The 21,397-nt window shown below is 41.5% G+C and overlaps 1 protein-coding gene across 2 annotated transcripts in view; it reads right to left on the bottom strand.

Moving 5' to 3' along the window:
• Positions 1-16,602: 16,602 nt before the first annotated feature.
• The window catches only part of SHROOM2 (shroom family member 2), a 125,982-nt gene continuing 121,187 nt past the window's right edge, over positions 16,603-21,397 (bottom strand). For both annotated transcript variants that reach the window (XM_059823601.1, XM_059823608.1), the window contains one exon: positions 16,603-16,869. In XM_059823601.1, the coding sequence (XP_059679584.1) occupies positions 16,603-16,869 (267 nt within the window). The remainder of the gene's footprint in view (positions 16,870-21,397) is intronic.

The following is a 21,397-nucleotide window of genomic DNA, read 5'->3' as shown; positions in this document are numbered from 1 at the left end:
TTCAGCCGGCTGTCAATCAACACCCCCAGGTCCTTTTCTGCAGGGCAGCTTTCCAGCCACTCGTCCCCAAGCCTGTAGCGTTGCATGGGGTTGTTGTGACCCAAGTGCAGGACCCAGCACTTGGCTTTATTAAACCTCATACAATTGGCCTCAGCCCATCGATCCAGCCTGTCCAGATCCCTCTGCAGAGCCTTCCTGCCCTCGGGCAGATCAAGACTCCCGCCCAACTTGGTGTCGTCTGCAAACTTGTTGAGGGAGTAATCAATCCCCTCGTCCAGATCATTGATAAAGATGTTGAACAAGACTGTCCCCAGTACCGAGCCCTGGGGAACACCACTTGTGACTGGCCACCAACTGGATTTAACTCCATTCACCACAACCCTTTGGGCCTGGCCATCCAGCCAAGTTTTTACCCAGTGAAGAGTGCGCCTGTCCAAGCCATGAGGAGCCAGTTTCTCCAGGAGAATGCTGTGGGAAATGGTGTCAAAGGCTTTACTAAAATCTAGGTAGACAACATCCCAGCCTTTCCATCATCTACTAAGGAGGTCACTTTGTCATAGAAGGAGATCAGGTCAGTCAGGCAGGACCTGCCTTTCAGAAGCCCATGCTGACTGCACCTGATCACCTGGTTGTCCTGTATGTGCTGCATGATGGAACTCAAGATGATCTGCTCCATAATCTTCCCTGGCACAGAGGTCAGGCTGAGAGGCCTGTAGTTCCGCAGATCCTCCTTCCAGCCCTTCTTGTAGATGGGTGTCACATTTGCTAACCTCCAGTCCTCTGGGACCTCCCCGGATAGCCAGGACTGCTGATAAATGATTGAAAGTGGCTTGGTGAGCACTTCTGCCAGCTCCCTCAGTACCCTTGGGATCCATTAAGTACCTCTGCCTTTTCCTCATCCTTTGTCACTATGTTTTCCCCAAGTCCAGTAAAGGATGAAGATTCTCCTTAGCCCTCCTTTTGTCGCTAATATATTTATAGAAACATTTTTCGTTGTCTTTTACGGCAGTCACCAGGTTAAGTTCTAGTTGGGCTTTGGTCCTTCTCCTTATCTCTAAGGTTACCTTTTTGCTGTGGTCCCTGCCACAAGGGTTGCCAGCAGTGTCTGCTAAATCAGTCTATTCCTAGCTTCTTCACAAGACATTTAAATAAACACTCAGTGTAGCAATTCTTTTGTTCCTATTTTCCTTGGTACAAAGTTACCTGCATTTATGACCTCTTCCTTGAATACAGTCTCTTTGACATTCATGAAGTCTTGAACCCTGATCTCTGATGTTTAGGTTTCAGCTGTCATTAACATACTCATATTCAATTAGAAAAGACAAACTAGTAGGGCATAAAGTCTTAAAAGCCATTATAGAGTATCTCCAGATTTAACACATCTTATGTACCCCCTTCCTCCCAAATGCCAATATCCAGTGTTATGAACGCTACTGCTTCCACTTTCTCTTTGTGTTTCAAAACAAGCAGACCAAAGCAATCTTCACTTCTGTTCCACTGTGTAAGAATACATTGAAATTTAGCTGTGTAAAAGTTCTTGGCCATTTTAGGAGAAGATTTTGTTTGATTTGCTTTGATGGTGGGATAAAGAGAAACTGATAACCTCTATATATTCCTTGCTATTTTTTCAGACTCCAGCTTACTTTTCTGTGATTGAGCCCACCTCAAGCTCTTGTTAAATAAGGAAATGTTGCAGGCTTGTATGGAGTGGAGCTGCAATAGTCTTGACCCAGGACCCAGATGTCCCCATATTATCAGTTACAGATTGTTTTGCCTCTGCCTTGAAAGAAGCTCCATTTAGAGCCTCAGTGGAACAGTTTAGGGACGTGTCAGGAGTGATAGCCCCTGAAAAACCAAGACAGCTACACTGGCTATGTTGAGATGGGATCCTGTTAGGAATCTTCAGAAAGCAGAGGGAAGCCCAAAAGCTTGCCTGCTCTGCCTGTCTGGCACAGAGTCCTGCTGATTCAGAAGGATGCTAAGGGGTGAGGAGTGTGACTAAGGCAACCACATCCAGGTCCCAGAGAGCTCACACACAACTGGGAAGAAGAGAGCACTGAATACAGGCATGGGGCATGAGAAGATGTCAGTCAGGAGGAGTCACCTTCCAGCCAAAAGAACAGGAGCTAATGCTGCCTGGTGCCTGCAGGAGAAATGAAGAACACCTGAAGCACACAGAGCATCAGCTGGGATGTGCTGCACAGGCACCTGGTCAGGAGGAATGAGCATTGCCTGTGCCAATACTGTGTAAGGAACTGCCTGCGGAAGGGGGAATCGGGGAGCACACGACCTGCACACAGAAACCTGGTGATGATTTTTATTTCACAGACATTGGGTGGGTGGTTGAAATGAGAGCTTTCCGAAAGGATGGGAGACAATACTTGTTTCTTTGTAAGTGATAGCACAGCTAAAATAAAATGCACTAAAAATTGTAACAATAGAAGAGTGAAGTATTAGTCTCCCTGTCTGCAGCCCATCTGCCTGTTCAAAGACGGTTTTGCTTTAGGAATTCTGCTGTAACTTGTAACCACCTTGAAGAGAAAGTTCATGATAAACTCTGACTATATAAAATACGCACAAAGTTATTTTTCCCAGCCCATGTAAGCAGGAATTACTTTATTTCTGTTTATTTCATGTTTTAAGCAAATATTTTTGCTTTAGATGTTGCCAGGCACCGCATGCATTTTGAAATTAACATTCAAATCCTGCTTTTGTAAAGTTTTATAGCCTAGATGCAGCTTTATTGGTCTATACTAGACATGGCTTACTAATCAAATCCTTTGCTCTCTCTAAGTCTTGTAGCAGAAAGGGAGTTTAACAAAACCCAACAGCACAGTACTTACTTAAGAAGGTCTCTTCTTAGCAATATCCCTATGATTTAATGCTTGAAAACTTAATTCTTCAATTCCCAGTTGGGAAAACATTCTTTATAGGAAACAAATAAATATTTAAATCTCTCTCCATCTGTTCTCTATCAGCACTTCATAAAATAAGTCACATAAAAAAAAAAAAGGAGACTTACTTCTGTGAGTCTGAGAGTTGCCTAAGGCTTTGAAGCAGTGTCAGCTGGATGAAGTGAGTTCCAGAAGGGAGGTGGAAAAAAATGCCCGTGCAAATTGTCTGACTTGTTACGCTACCAAATAGGTACCTCACAGTTCCTTGTCACTCTCCCACTAAGTCAACAAAGATGTAGGAAGTCAGTTAATCATTAACATATTATAAAAATATGAAAGCTTTACCATATGCCATTTCTTCTAATTGCTCTAATACACTTACTGAAGTATATAGATAACTTCCATGGAAAATTCAGTTTTCTGTAAGATGCCCTTTCAGAAAATCTGTCGTTGTGATTACATGATTTTTCAGCCTGAGACCACCACAACGTCCCAGCCTGACAGCCTGAAGGACACAGAATTCTCATCTGAAAGAGAATGAAGTGATTTCACAACCCTTTCTTCTTTGTTAGAGTTTTCCTCCTGTATTTATGCAACCCAAATTAGTGCAGCTCTGCAGTGGGAAGAAATGTAGGGGAGAAGGAGGAGGTTTTCAAAGGAGTAAACTCAAGCTGAACTGGTCTCTCGTTGGACTGTGGTTAGCAGTACCCATACTTCAATACAAATAGTACCCTGCTTGCTATCTCGGATGCTTTAAAAAAAAACCAACACATTTTTTTAATTATGTTATGTTTGCCTTGCTTTGTGGTTTTCCTGTGAATGTAAATAATAGTTCTTACAAATGGTAGGACAGTTCTTAACCCCATTCTGGTTTCTTCTCTTTGAAACCTAGAATAAGCTATGCTAATCTCCAAATGATGCACTGGCTCCTGCAGTGGGAGGACATTTCCAGGGCTGGTGTTGAAAGACAAGGAAGTTTATGTCATAGAAGTATCCTGAAATGGGAAGTCCTCATTGAAAAATTCTTCTCACCTGTAACACGCACCATGGCTGGTCATTGCCACCACTAAAGAAGGGTGCAAAATGGTATTAATCTGTATCCTTCAATTTTCTGCATCAGCTTTAATCCACTTCCCCTCCTCTCTTGCTGTATCTTCCAGCTGATGCTGATTGACTGGTTTCCTGTGCAGGTAATGCAGCCTGGCTATGGCAACACAGTCCTCCCTTCTTCTGCAGCTCACCAGGCTGGGATCTCCTCTCTGGCTGGTCACAGCTGAATGGTGTTAGTTTGCTGCAAACTCAGCTACTCAGGCTTTGCTGTTGCGTGCCAAAAAGCCCCAACATATACAGATCCTGATGGGCTTGTTGTCGTGTGTTAGACTTGAGTACGGCCTTTTGACATGGTGATGGGTCTGCTGATTCAGAAGGACAGCACCCTTGGGCAGTAGGCAGCTGGCAGATAGATTCCTTTTCTTGGATTTAATAACTGTGTGAGACAAAATTTGCAGGCAAACCTATTGCTGCTTTTACATATGAAGCTGCTGCACACAGCCTATTTGACTAACCGTGCAATAAGAGTGGCAAAACCCCTACGCTACTCCCAGAACAACGCTTTATGGCGCCCCCAATTCTGTATCTCTGACCTATTTCTTCTCAGTCACAAAAAGACATTGTGATGCTTTAAAGATTAAATTGTAGAGAAAAAATAATAATTTTGATATATTTGTCAACCGCCACCAGTGCAGTGAAGTTTAATTCAACTGGAAATGTACAATGTTTTGCTTGTGATAACAACCAGCAGCATAAGTACTATTACATTAGTGAGAAACACAATACACAGAAAATGGAATGGAAGCAAGACAGGAAGCAAATGACAGCATAAAGTGTCTTTTCTTCTCAGTAAATGATTATGACTTCTATAGACATGTTACTCCTTTTTAGTGTATTAGTGGGAAATTATTAGGAATCAGATGGAAATTAAATAACGTTTCTGACTGCCTTATTTAAAGGAACACATTTTACACATCAAACTTTATTGTTCTTTGAATGCCAATGTTTAATACTTTTTCAGGCAGAAAACATTTGCTTTCATCCTCCTATGGCCTTGACCCAAAGCGCATTGAAATCAGTGGGAATAGTTCTGCTGACTTCAAAGACCTTTAGATCAAGCCTAGTCCCTTTTGTGGTTTACAATTTCATTGTGAAATACCACAGAACAGGAAATATTTGTTTCAAGTTATTTTTCCTTTCATTTGCCACGTTGAAAAAAACAGCCTGAAACCAAGATGCTGTGCAAGATACATTGCCCAATGAATGGTACCAAATAGGCAGCAGACAGAGCCCCGTAAACTGCTCGGAGGCTTGGGTACGAGTACTTTCTCGCTTTTTGTTTCGAGACAAAGGTTACTTCTCCCAGGAAACACAGTAGCTTCCCTGCACGCAGCTTGTCCGTCTGTGATCAGTGAACTGGGGATTAGAGATGTTGCATCTTCACTCTTTGTCGCCGCTTGTCCTCAGCAGATCATCAAACCAACACCTCCCCGAATCCAACACTGAACCTAAGTGTGAGCCTCTAAAACCACAGCTCGAGTCTGAGAAAAATATTTGCACAAACACCTTTCCTAACTGCATACCTTTATGGCCAAACTAAGCTGTCCTTTGAAACCTGGGAAATTCAGAGATGAGACGAACAACTTCACCAAATGCTGACAAAGTGCTTCGCAGGCCAGCAGCAGTAGACTCTGCCCGTTTTGCCCATGCCTCTTCAAACACGGATCACAAATACATCGTCAACAGTATATTAAATGACATCAAAAAGCAGGACACTTAAAAGATGAGGATGCACTTTCAGAGAGCGTGCAATCACCTTGCGGCAATTGTTGCCCACTGTTGAGGCTAATCCCATAGACAGCCCACTGGGCACCTGCATAGATAAACTCTACAGCTGTTGCAATAAAAAACACCCAAAAGCAAGATGGACTTTTGAAAGGGTTAAAACCCCTTGCACTTCATCGTGCATGCCTTAGGAAGTGGGAAGAAAGCTTCCAGGTGAGGGGTTTGGGAGCCCTCCAAGTGGGTAGGCTCCATGTTCCTCTGCAGATGGAGGTGGCCAGTGGTGGTTGGATGCACCGACCACAGCAGGATCCTCCCCTTGTTGCTAAACATGACCCTGGCCCAGGGTGCTCTTGTCGTAGCATGGCAAAGGGCTCGGTTGTTAAACAGCGTGACTTTTTCTTTTACAGTTGTTGCCACTCTCTTTCTCCCGCCGAGCCTGGCTGAGGCTGGGAGCGTGCAGCAGTCAGACTGCCCAAGGCTTGCCTCTAAGGAGAGGCATCCGCTGCCAAGCTCAACGGACTCCACTGGGAAACACTACACATTATCAGATACTCAACGCAATCCCAAACCAGGTTGACCCCATTCACAGCTGTCAGTAGGTGCTGCTTGCTTTTGTGGTTGGTCCCGGCAGATGGGAGGTTCTCCAGCTCCAGGACACTAGGATGTCCTTGTAGTTTATCAAAAGAATGATTAAAATCTTTACTTGTATATACACAAACAGAACCAGAGCTATTTCTTGGTCATAGTTCTGTTGTGCTGCTGCCTTTATGTCATTGCATTTTGCTGGCTTTGATTTCTGTTTTGTGAAGTCCCAAATAAGCGTCCAAAATGCTTAGTCCCTACCATCCTTTGTGGTAGTTCTGTTTATATTTTTTCTGTCCAGTGTGGGTAAAATTTAAACACATGTTTTAGTCTAACAGTCCAGTGGACTCTGACATTTCATGAGGGACATTATATGTTGTCCTTCCCAGCAAGAGAGATGGTGTTCAATGTCCAGTTTAGGCATTGGAAGCTGGGAAGCCCAGCTTCACCCACATCTGGACTGGCTTCCTTCCAAACAATCTTGCACAGCACTAATATCCCTATCAATGGTCAAATACTTGTTTAGTGCTTCTTCTATCCAAACTATGTCAGAGATCTTTAGTCCACCATCAATGCCGCCAGTAGTGTCCTCAGACTCCCTGCTGACACACTAACAACTCTTTTTTTTTTTTTTTCCTTAACTCTTCCTGGATTGCCCTTATTACCGAGCTAGAAGACTTGCAGAAACTTCCTATGAAAAAGTCTGCCCTTTTACTATCAGTCAATTAAAACCAAGGGGGAAATTGAAACAAACAGAACTCAGCTGCCCAGATTATCTCCAGCATGGGTTGTTTAGACTTTTTCTTTAGAGACCAGCAACCGTAGATCCTTTGGAATGGGCTCAGTATTAGTTTTTGAAGCAAAACTGAGATAACAATTACAGACTCAATAATTTCAAGCGAGGTGATTTCACTGTGATCGTGACTCAACATAGGGCTGATTTAAAACCAACAAAATTTGTCTTTGGCTCAGCAAGAAATCAATGTTTTTTCCTGGAGATGCAGAATGCAAAAGTTCCTAGGTACAAAATGAAGGGCTGCTAAAATTAGACGCACTCTTGTAGTCTTCTGGTTATTCCCAGATATACCCAAAAGTAGGTCATTCAAAGCTTAACAAAGACATTTTCCTCAGACTTGTTGACATTTTAGAGCTAGTGGAAAAGACCACCTGATGGGAGGATGTTACCAACATGTCACACTCAGGTTTCGCTCTTGGCAGCGTTTCTGCACTGCAAGAGCGCCGCAGTGTTACAACGCCAGGCAATTTTCACTTCACTGGAGCTGCCTTAGCACCTTGTTCTTACCAGCCATCAGAAGTCACAAGAAAATCAAATTCCTATAAATTTCCGTTAAAGGGAACGAAAGTAAGAGATTAATAGAAACCTTTAGCTGGTAACATATCATGGGGGTTTTAAAGCTTTACACAGCAACTTCCTGCAGAAGTCACGGGGCACTATTAAAGTACTGCTTTAGGAGAAACATGTGAATCCCTGGTTGCTCATTAGCTGATCATGGCTACGACCTCGGCTACGAGAAGATCTTGGGGATCTTTACTGACACCCTAAAAGGGTTTCTGTACCTTTACCCCCCTTCTTGTTATTGTCGTAGCCAAACAATGGCCGTGATCTTTCAACTCATCAATACCCTATTGAGATTGATGCAGTAGGAAATAGATGTGTCTGGTGAGACAGAACACAAATAAAATAGGATTCTGCAGAAAGCAAAATAGTTTTCTTATGAACTATCTTATCACCAAAAGCAGGGTACCGGTGGGGAGCAGAAGGATGCCGTTCTGTAAAAAGCATATTTCTTAAATATGTGAAGGGCAGGTGCTTTTCAAAAGAATTTTATTGCAGCAAATTTGCCTCAGAGGTAAGACAGCTCTACTTTTCATCCTTGTCTGTCATTTACCTGGGCGCTGGGGAAAGGGGTCAAACTGCCCCTACTCTTCCTCAAAGCACTACGTAGCCAGCTTACAAATTACAAGGCAAAGGAGATGAAAGGCCATCGATCCTCCAATGATGTGTGCTCCAGCACACAGAGGGCTGTTTCAAAAAGGGAGGGCAACCACCTGGAAGGAGCTGATGAAGTGAGATCAGCTTTATGTTGGCCCAGGGAAATGTTTTTAGGGACAGCTAAGTTTGTCAGTACAGGAGCACTGGTGGGATACTCACCCGTATACAATGTGTTATCTCAGAAAACATGAGGAAAACCAGAAGCAAACCGAGTAACTAGCCAAACTAGTATATGGAGAGGAGTTTGTGTCAATTCCTGTAGGTGCATGTGTGGAGAGGGTCTGTAATGGAAGAGGAAAGATCATCTGACCGAGACGTGCTGCCTGGGACACTCAAGCCCCATTTGCAAGCTGAGGGCTTGCAAACTCCCACCTATTTTCCTGACCTGTCAGTCTACAAAAGCCACGTGTTATAATTACCTCTGCTCTTTTAAGACCCCAGTTATAAAACCGTTGGCAATATAAATATTTACCAAAGTAGTCACACCTTGGTATGTGACCATGTAATGTAAGAACTTCAAACACGAAAGGTGGATTTATGGTGACCATAAAATTTTCATTCCGAGTTTCCTGACTTCCAGAGACTTAATGCCCGACCTTCACACTGCACACTTTCCCTGCTGTTCATGACACCAATACTTTACTCCTGACACCCTTGAACATTTGACATAGTAGGATTAGACACAATATTTTAGATAGTTTAGAAAGTTTTCAGTAATATTGCACAGCAAAATACTACTTTCCCCATGTTCCCCTTCTCTTCCAAGGCACCGTTTCAGCCTTTTTCCTAGAGCATAAGAATTCATATGAGCTGTTCATTCACTGTGACCCCACACAGTTTTTGAGCGTCACTGCTTTTTGGTCTACATTCCATCACGCCGTCCATGTGATCTCCATCACTTGCTCCTAGATTAATTACTTTGCATGTCACCGTACAAAATGGCAATTTGTTTGAACACACCCAGACTACCAATCTTGTTCTATACAACTTTCCTCTTCATTGTTTACCATGTATGTGGCAAGTGGTGACCATTACCACTGTGCCTCTTTTGTAATCATGTCTCTTATTTGTGCGGTGGAACTGCCCATCGCATAAAAATGCTAGACTAAATAACTCCACCTTTGCAAAACCAGTGTGACAACAGAGTTTACTCACCTATTTCTTTTTTTCCCCCCATTGCCGTAAAAATAGGAGGGAAAGCTGTTTTGTTTACTTCTCAAACTATAAATGTATACAAACACACACTGAGTATTGGGAGATCAGAGTGATTGAAGAGAGTTTTGTAAGAATCCCTAGATCTCAAACCCCAGAGCCATATATTCTATATTCAAATCAAAAGGATTCAGTATGTGAAGGCATTTGAAAAATGGACCTGCAATTAATGCTGTGTACCAACAATACCTGGACTTCTAGAATTTAATGCTGTGTTAGGCGCCAAAGGCATGGATTAATCCCACTTCGGATTTCAATGCCTAAATTAGGAGCTTTGTCTTCCTAGAGAAAGAGAGGGAGGTGAGGAATGGAGAGGTACCTGGGTTGAACCAAGCTCTTTTGGCAATCTTATCTCAGCTTGCCTATAGAGGGAATCAAGGACAACTAGGATCCTAATTTAGGCCCCCAGCTATGTACATACATGGTCATCCAGATCTAGCAGTCCATACACACTGAAGAGGAAGACTGAGACTTCAGTACTGATATTAGTATCAGTGGCTGCACCCAGGCTGCACCTCAGACTAGAAAAAAACCCAGGAGAAAGGTGTATGTGTAGCTGTATCCTCAACAGCCTTTGGCACTTACCTTAATGCTGCAGTTAGCCAGCACTTTAAGCTTGGATTCAGAGCCTGATGTTATATCCTGCATCTGGAGGGTAGGTAGGGCAGTGGGACAGATTCTGGGGACCCTTATTCCCTGGACTATTTCTGGTTTTTTAATCCACTGATTGCCTACCATAAACTATGTAAGTAGTCTTAAGTACAGAAACCCAAGATCCTCCACTCGCTATTGAAACCCAAATGCCTGGGCTGAATATTTAGGCCTGCTTTGCTTCTGGCTTTCTAAATCATGCTTTCCTGGCAGCACACGATGATCCAGCTTAAGCAGGAATTGGATATTGCTGTGCCCTCAACCTTTTGACTGGTAAAGCAAGCTCTTAAGAGGTGGCAATTGTGGAAGCGAAACCCCAGAAAAGAAGCCAGGTCAGTCACTTGGCAAACGTGCGGTGTGCCGTGCAAGACTGAAAACACCCTCATCTCACAGCCCAGGTGACTTAAGCATCTCAGCATGCCCAGCTAGCTGGGCTGTTCAGAGAATTGAGGGAGTGAAAGGATGACTTCGTGAATGCTGAGTGCTCGTTTGTGGCAGAGCCGTGCCGGTGTCTCCCGAGCCCAGAAAGGGACGTTACCGCGTGCATTTAACAGCACAATGGTCTCCTCCTAACAGAGAGAGACCTGAGAATCTGAAATTCTGAGTTGTTCCCCACAAGTTTAAATTTCAAAGACGCTTTAAGGTTTTTTTTACACTACAGTAACAAAAAATGCCTGCCCTAGCAGTATTACTGCCCTAGCAGTATTGTTTTGCTGTATCATGTATGGAGAAAGAGAAAAGCAGGAAATTCACAGTCCTGATGCACTTTACTGCTTGTTTAATTTTTCCTCCTTCAGGGCGCTGATCCTTCTAGGTTTTCTGAGTTTTCACTTCCTTGAGATCTGTATCACCTCATTACTAATAAAAAGAACTTGACCTGCTCCACCCTTTTCAGGTCAGTGTTGGCCGCTTCGATCATCACAGCTTGATTTCCCATTTTATCTATGCAGGAACCATACCTGCGTGTGATAGCTGCTGAAGCTCTAACTCTTGGGAGCGACTATGAATGGTACACACAAGACTCATGCTTTTCTATTTCGATACTGAGATAAATATTCTTGTCTTCCATCACTTATTATTAGTCTGCAATTGCTCATTGTATTTGTATTTCTCTGAGGCTGTTAGAAAAGACACAAGCCTAATTTATCACTAACAAACATTTTATGAAGACAGCTGGGAGGTGAAACAGATGTTGAAACTAAATGCTTGAAACCACCTTCATCAGGAGGCTTTTGTTAATTCCTCTCAGGCTTTTGGACTTTACAGCTCTACCAAAATAATGAATACATTCTCCATCAGGAGGCTAGCAAATGATGCTATCTATCGCAAGGAACAGCGGCAAACCAGCAACTCTTGGTAATGTATGTCAGACCACAGCTTTTTCAGAGCTAATATTGGCTCCTCTTCTGGAAGTTGCTTGGAGGGAATAGTCTAGTTATCATAGTTGCGACTTAGTACATGCTTAAGAAAAGTACTTCTTTCACTAACTCCATCAAAATAGATGAATACAGATCTAGAACTCTTGAGTATTCTCACCTGTGACTTGTAGCATGCAGGCTTCACTTAGATACCATTTTGCCGGAGATTTATGTTACTGAAAATAAGTATGATTATTCTTCTGTATCTTTCAACACCTTGTACATCTTCAGCTCCACCGTCCCAAATCTATTTGCTTTAATTAAATTTTCTCCCATGTCAGGACAGGCAATCAGAAACAGCAAATAAAAATCTTTCAATAGAAGTGGGTATGTGGTGGGAATCTGGGTCTTCTCTAGGGCTACTATTGTATTTTAAAGTTAACAACTCACACCTAGTGAGCAGGAGATGCACAGAATTCCTTGTCTTGTTTCAAGCCAGAAGAGATGCCAGAAACCACCACATTCGTAGTCCAAATATTCTTGGTATCCCACCCATGGCAGCAGCCAGCACCAGGCAAGGTTTTCCAAAGAAGCAGCAGGCAATAGGTAATGACAGTGGGTAAGTTTCTTGTTAACCTTACCAGTTAGCAGTTTGTTGCACCCAGAAGAATTAAAGGAAGTGAGAATTAGATTTGTAGCAATAGACTCCACCAATACTGTCATGTTTGGCAGAAGCGGAAGGCATAGGCTAGTCACAAGGCCATCTCCCCCTGCCAAATTTAGGAGACTGCCTCCAAGACAGAGATATCAAAGCACCTAAAAATGAAGCCCTTGTGAGAATTTTTAACATAGGAGAAAAAAAAAAAAAAGAATTTTACTAGCCTTGTTCTCAGGAAAGGCTCAACTGCTTTGACTGAAATAAAACACTTAGCCTAAGATAAAAACCAGCCATATAAAGTATCTGCCCCCATGGCTACAACTGAGAAAAAGGTCCTAAAAGATTATACCTGCTCCATTTGCAGGTGTGCTGTTGTAGTCTGGGAGAGAAATTACCTTCTGCTGTTTGAACTACATTGAATTTACTTCAATTCAGAATTTCTCCTGACGTGTATTAAATTACAATTAAGTTAACCTACTTCAAGTGGAACAACTTTATTCATAGAAACATTGTCAAAACAGTAGGTAGGGAGAATGAAACCCACAGTTTCAGAGGTCAACTGCTAAACCACGTGGGTAACCCATCGTACAATTTGTGCATCATTGAATTAGTTAAGTTACAGACTCGAACTGTGGTAAGTGAATGTGATGTCCAGTTTACCACTGCTGACAACCAACAATATATAGTCCAGCCCTTTTAATACGTAATTATTCATTTTTATAACATCTACTCTGTGGGCAGGTTCCACCCAAGTATGTAGAAAAAAATAATTTATACTCTAAAAAATTGTCTCAGTTTTTACAGCTGAAGTAATCAATAGAGCTTGATTAGGAAAAAACACTGTGAAACGGTGACTCCTTTGAAATTTGAGGGTCTCAAATACCCCAGCCCAGAAAATAAAAGTGCTTTATTTCAGTTTAAAGAAAAGCAATTTTTTCCACTTCAAACTGTACACAAAACCTAGACTGTTATTCCCCTACAGCTGCCATTCTGGATTATACCAAGTGCCCAGGAAAGCAGGCACAAAGAGGTGGGTTCACGCACATGCAGAGGGAGAGAAGGGGGGTGATAAGCATTGCTAGAAGTTTAGAAAAATCCTACAAATACCCAAGTATTTTTCCTTCCCTAGCTGCCTTTTCCCAGATAGCTGCTATGACAAAGACCTTCACAGACAATTAATTTCCAGGATGATTTATCAAGACATAAAACATTATCTGTGGTCACCTCTACAACAAATTCAGGCACACTTGACAGTGTTTCCCAATAAGGCAGAAGATTCTGCAGTTAATCTGAGAACTCCCATTAAATTGAAATTAAACAGTTTCTGTGGAAGTCTGTTAGAGACGGAGAGTTCACAGTGATCTGTTCTTGCAAAAAATCTTGAGAACCACTGCCTTTAGATATTTCCATGTGAAGTATCATTCTAAACTCCGGATGAAGCCAAAACACTGTAATTGCCCAAGTAGAAAAATCTTAGCTCCTTCCCTGGTATATACTCCGTAAGCCTGAAACACTGATTTATTTTATCTACCTCATAACACACCTTCCTTTCTGGCCCCTCATACTCACACACTTAAAATACTGAATAGACATGAACACATTTCTGGTACTTACACTGGGAACTTGAGAATGACCAATTAAGTCAACATGTTAAATAATCTGTGAAAAGACAGCAAGCTACTTCAGACCATGAGACAGCTTGTCTGGCCTTTAAAAGCTACACGCACGGTTGATGGGCACCACGAGATGGCTAACACTGCACAGCAAAATAGTAGGTTTTGACAGTTAAAACTGCACGCAAAAACTAACTCTACATTGAAATATACAGTTTTATTTTCTCAAAGTCAAGCAACACCATCTGTCAGTAGGTAAGTGTTAAGTGTCAGGCAGGAAAACTGTACATTTTCACTCTGGGCTGCAGGATCCAAACAGTTGGAGAAACAGTGGAAATCTTTCACTATACAAAGAGATCTAGAATTGAGAACAACGTAAGGTGAAGAAAACAGCCATCCCCAGGATGCCAAAGGCAAAACATTAGCACCAGATGTTTTCAAAAAGCAACAGTATAGCTATTTACAGATTTACATGTAACACTGGGAGGCAACCCTCTTCAGGTTCCCGGGGTGAGAGATTTTCAACAGTTTTAGAAAAAGGAAAGGAGAGAATGGTGTCTATGCAACTGTTCTGTGAAAAGGATAATATATATAGCATTCACGATATTGCTATCTTTTATCAGAAAGCTCTAAATCAAAGTACTGTATACAAACACATTGTAATTATATTATTATTATTCACATTTCACATACACATTTCAGAGTAACCACAATATGTAAAATTTTTAAAATGCCACAGATAAAACAATGCACACTTTTCTCCAAGCTAAAAGACAAGCATAATTTATTTGGGAATTGTTTAGTTTTGGGTTTGTTATGGTTAAGGGATAAGTTTAAGGACAAAGGGATCACTTGTCCTAGGAACATAGCAGCAAATAACTGTGAGATGCCAGAGACTACATTTCTGAACTAGGAGGAAGAAACTAAGGTCAGCGGTAGGTCTTGTAAAATGGTAGCTCCACTTGACCTCAGCTGATATACATCAACATAATTTCATTAAAGATTTGGTCCAGGTATACGAAGTAGTGCACTATAAGGGGGGCAACAGTCCTTTTAACGTTTGTATCTGTCTGTAAAGGAACTGGTTCCAGAAGATTTTTGCTCCCCAGTTCCCCAACTCATAAGGAATTCGCTGATCAGCACCTCTCCGATTCTCACACCACAAAAGAGAGGATTCGGGTAAGAAGGACAGAAAACCTTTTGTGAATGCTGCCACTGCAGGGATAGTGGGAAGAATTATTTTCTCTCTCTTTTCAACACCTAACTACTTGTATTTTCAACCTGCTTAGCTACAGACTGGCATTGACATCCACCTCGAAAATGGCTTCTTGTTGGGCAACCTGTTTGTCTAGAGAGATAAATGTTTTCCATACTACAATGTAAATGGCATATACACAAAGTCATCCAAGACTTTCCTTTGTCTGCAAAACTTTACCTTAACATAGAACTTGACATTTAGACACTACAGAATTTCTCTGTAGGTATCTGAGCAAGTCAGTGTAACTTTTTACTGTGCTAAAACAGGAGTTAGCACCTCTTTTTAGAACTACTGGAAATCACCTGGTTTAAGTCAATGGCAGTATTACCAGAACATAACCAGTGATCTGATACTGTGAACTAGCATCCTCTCATTTATCATTGTGCAATGGAAAAAACAAACAAGACCCACTTATGTTCACAGTTACAAAGCAGATTTGCTCTGAGTAATGCACAGTATTTACATGGCAGAAGTTGTTTATATTGCATTTGGTAGTCTGAAAAAGAGGAAAGAACGAACAGCATTATGTAGGTCAACTGCAGTATAACTTAATTGTCTATATAAAACCATCACAATGTTGAGCAATCAGAAGAAATATACAAGCAGTGTCCTTAGCCTACATGTATTTTCATAAAGTATAGCGGTTTTGGGGGAGGAAGAATAAAAACATGTGTAAAAAGCACAAAAAAGAGCAAATGAGCTTTCTAAATAATTTAGATGAGAAATGTTGTGAACAAAATCAGCACAGTACTTCCAGCCTGTTTCTTAAATCATGTACAACTTGGTAAAGAAAAATCATTTGCATTGCAGTAAGAAGGTGTACAACTATGTCTTGCAAAATAATTTTTAAAAAATCATCAGCAAGGTAGCCATTAGGTGATTTGCAAGCTGGTTTATGAAGTATTTAACTGAGACTGACTGTAAAGTTATTTTCTGCAAGGGGAAAGTGCCATCCTATATACAATATTACAAAAAAGTGTCTGATGCCACAGGATCAGAGTGACACTACATTTCAGCAATCTGAATATATTAGCTATAAGATGCACGCTTCCCCTATTTAATGTGTCTTTAAAAAAAATAAAAAGCCACTAAATTTAGAGCTTCTAAATTTGTGTGCATTCATAAATTGCTGTTGGGTTTCCCAGCAGTCTGTACAGCATCTGAACATAAAGAAAGTATACAACCTACTCTAAAAAACATTGTTGTTTGCATGCACAACTGCCACAGATTTTCAACTTACTGAACAGAAAGGTTAAGAGTCTATCCTTTTCTGTGGAGCTGTCTCTAAGTTAAGCAATGAGAAACAGCTGTAGGGTCCAGCAATAAAAATGTGTTCTAAAAAATTAAATACATAATCCCAAAAAAATGAAAGAGAGCATTATTGCTGTTGTGAGAGCTATTTTTCTCTTGTGCACTTGTTTCTCCACTGGACACTCGGACAAGCCAAGATACTCATTTGTATACTTGCAAATTCCCCATCCCTTCCTTCTTTCCCGTTTTTCACATCCTTGGTCAAACTCAGTCCTCTTATTTGAGCCGTTCAGGTTGGAGGCTGTCAGTCAGACACTTCAGTTGCTCTTCCCCCAGCTTGATCTTGTCCTCAAGCTCCCGCTGCTCAATGATGAGGGCCGACTTCATTTTTACAAAGTGCTCATAGTCTGCTAAGTTCTCCTCACTCAGGTAATTCGCCAAAATGTCAAAGACAATGCGCTCTCGACGATCCAAGTTTTCCTTCAGTTCTTTTGCATCTTCGTGTTGCTGGGTCAGCAGCTTCTGCTTCTCTACCAATGTCCGCTGAGGAGAAGAGAAAAACAGTTAAAAATTCACTGGGTTCACCAGGCTGGGACAACAACTTCAGTGTTTAAGTCTCAAGTCTGTTTTATCTGCAAAGACAAAGACCTTCCTGAATACTTAGAGAGGTAGAATAAGATTGCTCCTTAAAGTGTAGTCTAATAAAATGCATTAACAAACAGGAAAAAAATGTAGTGAATCAATGAAAGATGCACCATTGATTTCTACTAGCCTCAACAGCAAGAACTTCAAAGACTACTTTACTATTTAATAGTTCAAAATAGTTACATGAAATACAGTTGCCTTTGAGAGACGTCCAAGTTCTCCAAATTAAGGCTTCACTCAGCAATGACTTACATCTTCAATACACAGCACCGAACTTCCACACTGAAACAGCTGTGGTTAGAAAACCCACAGACTAATTAACGGAGTGATTTGTTCTTACTCAGCTCCTGACACTGCGGTATTTCGCAGTTCTGCTGCAATCCTCATGGCTTCTCCATGAGTTGCGTGGTCTTAAGATATAAGCAAGAGAGCTGGGGCAAGACAACAGTCAGGAAGTAAAAAAAAAAAAAAAAAGCATCATCTTCCCAAAAGGGAAGTAAAAAAAAAAAGCATCATCTTCCCAAAAGGGCTGTAAACTTTCTGCTTTGTGCCTTTGCAAAAGACAAAATAGGGAAAAGGGAGGTTGAATGGAGAAACCCACAAAGAAAGAGAACAGGAGCTATATCCCATTCACACATACGTACAACCATGAAGGGTGAGGTACATCTCACCCAACTTCCCGTGTCCACACAGTAGACAGCCACACCTGAATCACTCAGCTATACTCCTTTAGCAGTATATGGAAAGAAACAGGAGCATTATTAAGCTGACTTATTTCACATGTCTGCCTAGAAGTGATTTGCCTTTTTCCAGTGACAGAGTATGGCTGGCCTACTCTGATGTCAAGAATTCCTGTACAGACTTCCAAACTTGCTTAAAAAGTACCCATAAGAGGTACCACTCTATAACTGTTAGCTTTGGTTCAGGGATGAGTCTTCTTTGAGAACCTATGTCTTCAAATAAACCACAGTCCATTCAAATAAATGTGTCCATTTTTTCCATTTGGACTTTATGTTAAATCACACATACTATAATGAGCCTAAAGGATTTACAGGAAAGTGTTTTTCTAGACTATGAAATAGTGTACTTTCAAGATGGAAGTATGAGACAAAGGGGGATACAGAGCAGCAAGCTTTAATAGAGTTGCACACATATCCTGTGCTGCTTCTTTTTCTATAGACAGCACAAGTTCAGAGGGTGAAATGCTTTCAGACTTGCGCTCTCAATGCACTTAAAATACACAGCCTAGATTAACTCGGGATTCAAGATAGCTATGGAAGACAGGTCACAGAAATCACACATTATTAGAAAAAACACAGTTCAGTCTTCCTTTGAGCATATGGCAGGGGAAAAAATCCCACTGCAAGTTGCAAGAACTATCTGCTGTGAAGAGATGGAAGTACTGTTCTCCTAAACTCACCAGGGGAACTAGCAGCCAAGCCCAAACTCGGGAGCATGGCTAGACAGCTCCCCAGGGCAGCCTTGCAGCTTATGTGTACACTGAGAAGCAGAACTAGACGGAATTTGATGATCACAAGAGGGCATCTATCAACCAGCTGGTAGCTCAGCTGTAGAGTTACCTGCCTAACTTTGGGATGAAATAGCTCTGTTTTTCAAGGCATTCACTGTTATTGTCAACAGACACAAGAACAATCAAATGTTTAGTCCTTCATAACAATTCTGAGATTTAAGTTTTGTGGTTTCTTCTTACCAAGCCTATGGCATGACTTTAAGATTAACGTGAGTAACCTGACAGTTTAAGGAAAGTAAACACTACTTTTGTTATGAACTTTGCGTGACACCTTAGTACCTCTGCCCTTACGGAAGTTTAGGGAACACCTAAGAGAAGTGGGATGCAGAAAGGTAGAAGGCACATGAGATACCTCTTGAATTTGCTTTTACCTCTGTCAAAGGTGACTGACACCAGAAAGCCTGTTTTAACAGGTAAAGTGAAACACACTGTAGCAGGTTCAAGACACCATTCTTGAGGAGGTTCTTTGAGCAATGGGTAAATGGCTCACCAGGCCTAAAGGCATAAATGATGTCAGAGGGTTTCATCTGATCGACTTCAACCAACCAAAGCCAAGCAGAGTGCAGAAGGGTTTTTTGCAGTTAGCCCCAGGCCAAACAGAGGCCATCTGAAGTTCCTCTGATGGAACAATCTTTGGCTCTTTCTATTGAGAGTCTTTCTCAACAATTGTTTGCTGTTTTGAACCACAGCCATACGAAGAGGGACTCTCTCCATGTATTTGACTTCCCAGCACCCAGTTCTTAAACTACTATCCCTGGTCCTTGTCTCTAGCCTTGCAATAACAGGTTGTGTGCATCTAGGCACCTGATCACATCTGTGAACTGCTGGTTCAGTGCTTTAGGGTTCTCAACACACTGGCTTTGATTGATAAGGAAAGTAATGAGAAGACATCGGTCTCACTGTGTGGAAGGAAGGGGACTGGTAGCTATTTCAGATGAAGCCCCTTTCAGAAGCTGAATTTAAAATACCTGACCTGTTCCTTGTGGCAAAAGAGACTTATGACAGAGCATCTAACAGTCAGAATATTAATTCAGCAATGATTATTTGCCTGCTGACAGACTGTTTACTTAGAAAGTCTGCTGAGCTGTTGGTGGTTCCTAGAAAGTGCAAAACTATCAGGGTAATATTTATTACACAACATCAGCTTAAAAAAAAATTAAAAAAAAAAAAAAAAAATCAGTGCTCACTAGGGATATGATCCCCAGGGATGGAAATAATCTCCCCTGTTTTGTTTATATGGTACATTAGTAGTACACCAAATATTATCACGTGACCTACAAAATACCAAAGGACAACCAAAAAGGCCACACACGCCAGCATAAATTTGAAGATAAGCACATGTAACTTTACATGCATTGTATTTATAGTAAAAGTACCTGGGGACTTGATCCATCTGCGAAGCATCTCTGAGCAACACTTTTAGATATATTTCCGATGTTACTATGGCAAGACTTTGGTGTCAGTGCATGAGAAGATGAGTGGGGATTAGAATATTCTAGGGATTTGGACTTCTGTCAGTCTAAATTTGACAGCAGAGCACACAGACAATTTCTGACTGCCCTTACTACGCCACCTACTCGCCTTCTTCCTTTTCCACACCTAGCCAATAAGCTATTTTTATCACAGCTCTCAAACTGTGTTTCCTATATCCTCATATCATCTGGTAGCTCTTTCCCCAGCTCACACTCCCATCTTTGAGCCCATTAGGCAACTGTAACCATGTTTAGAAAAAAGAAAGAAGGATTAAATTTCTTTAAGTTTCAGAAGCTTTGATCTGCCCTCTAATAAGCTGTCAAATACCTTCCCTTTGCCTCAGTTGGAGAGGGGTCTGGACAGCCATTAAACAAGTATGTTTGGCAGCAGCTAGGGCCAAACAGCAAAAACACAGCTTCAAACTAGTCCCAGTACTTACTGGTTCTTACTGGTGAAACAATGCAGCACGCTGAAGAAACACAACATGAATCCACAGCCCATGGAAAAAATTCTCTTACAACTCTTAGGTGGACTGCTGGTATTTCAGTCCACAGCTACAAGCCAAAAATCCCGCTTCACATTCGTTTAACTGTAGAAGCTAAACTCACTTGACACATACCTGCCCCCAACCCACTCTCTTTATTATTTATTTCAGCCTTTAAGTTTCACACATGTCTACATCTCTCCATTGCTGCATATCCGTATTGTGAGATACCTGCTTCCCAGCTAAGGCCTGTTTGGATTTGGAGCTAAACAAAGTGCTGCTAGCAGAGGTGGGGTCCCACAGGTAGGAGCACCTCAAATGCTCCTGAAATCTTCACATCTGCTGGGATTCCTCCACATCACTACTGGGCTATTCTAGTTGGGTAAAACATGTTTTCTATTTAAAAATTCTGTTTGCAATGTCTCCCGTCCTGCCCACCCCACCCCCTTTTTTTTTTTTTTGGAAGACTTGTCCTTCTGCTATTTCTTACTCTTGTTTCTTGCTAGGCATTGTGGAGGAAGCTGTAGTAGATGAGAAACATTTTCTTTGTAACAACTTTATGGAGTTTTATCAAGATCCTTGCTGAGTATAAAGAAGTCTATAAGCTTTCTGCATTACAGCACAAAGTGACACTCCTTTTCCCATCCTGAATTGTTAGAATATTTTTGTTTGTCTCCTTTTTACCCTCTTGTCAGCAGTTCCCCTCTTTCTTTAAACTTCTGCTAAGAAGTCTGTTTTCCAGTCTGTTGCACCCCAAAACACCACTTTTTCCTCACCACGCCACTTGCAGTTTTAATATTCCAAGCAAAAGCAAGGCAAAAAGAAAACCTAAAGAAAATGGTCTTAAGAGATTTATCCATTCACTATCCCTCATCTTAAGCTCTGCAATTCAGGTAAACAAAACCAAGCAAAAACCCCCACACCAGGTTCACTAAATG

Source organism: Gavia stellata, chromosome 1, assembly GCF_030936135.1.
Source record: "Gavia stellata isolate bGavSte3 chromosome 1, bGavSte3.hap2, whole genome shotgun sequence".
NCBI classification, from domain to species: domain Eukaryota; kingdom Metazoa; phylum Chordata; class Aves; order Gaviiformes; family Gaviidae; genus Gavia; species Gavia stellata.
This window is presented reverse-complemented; position numbering and strand designations above follow the sequence as displayed.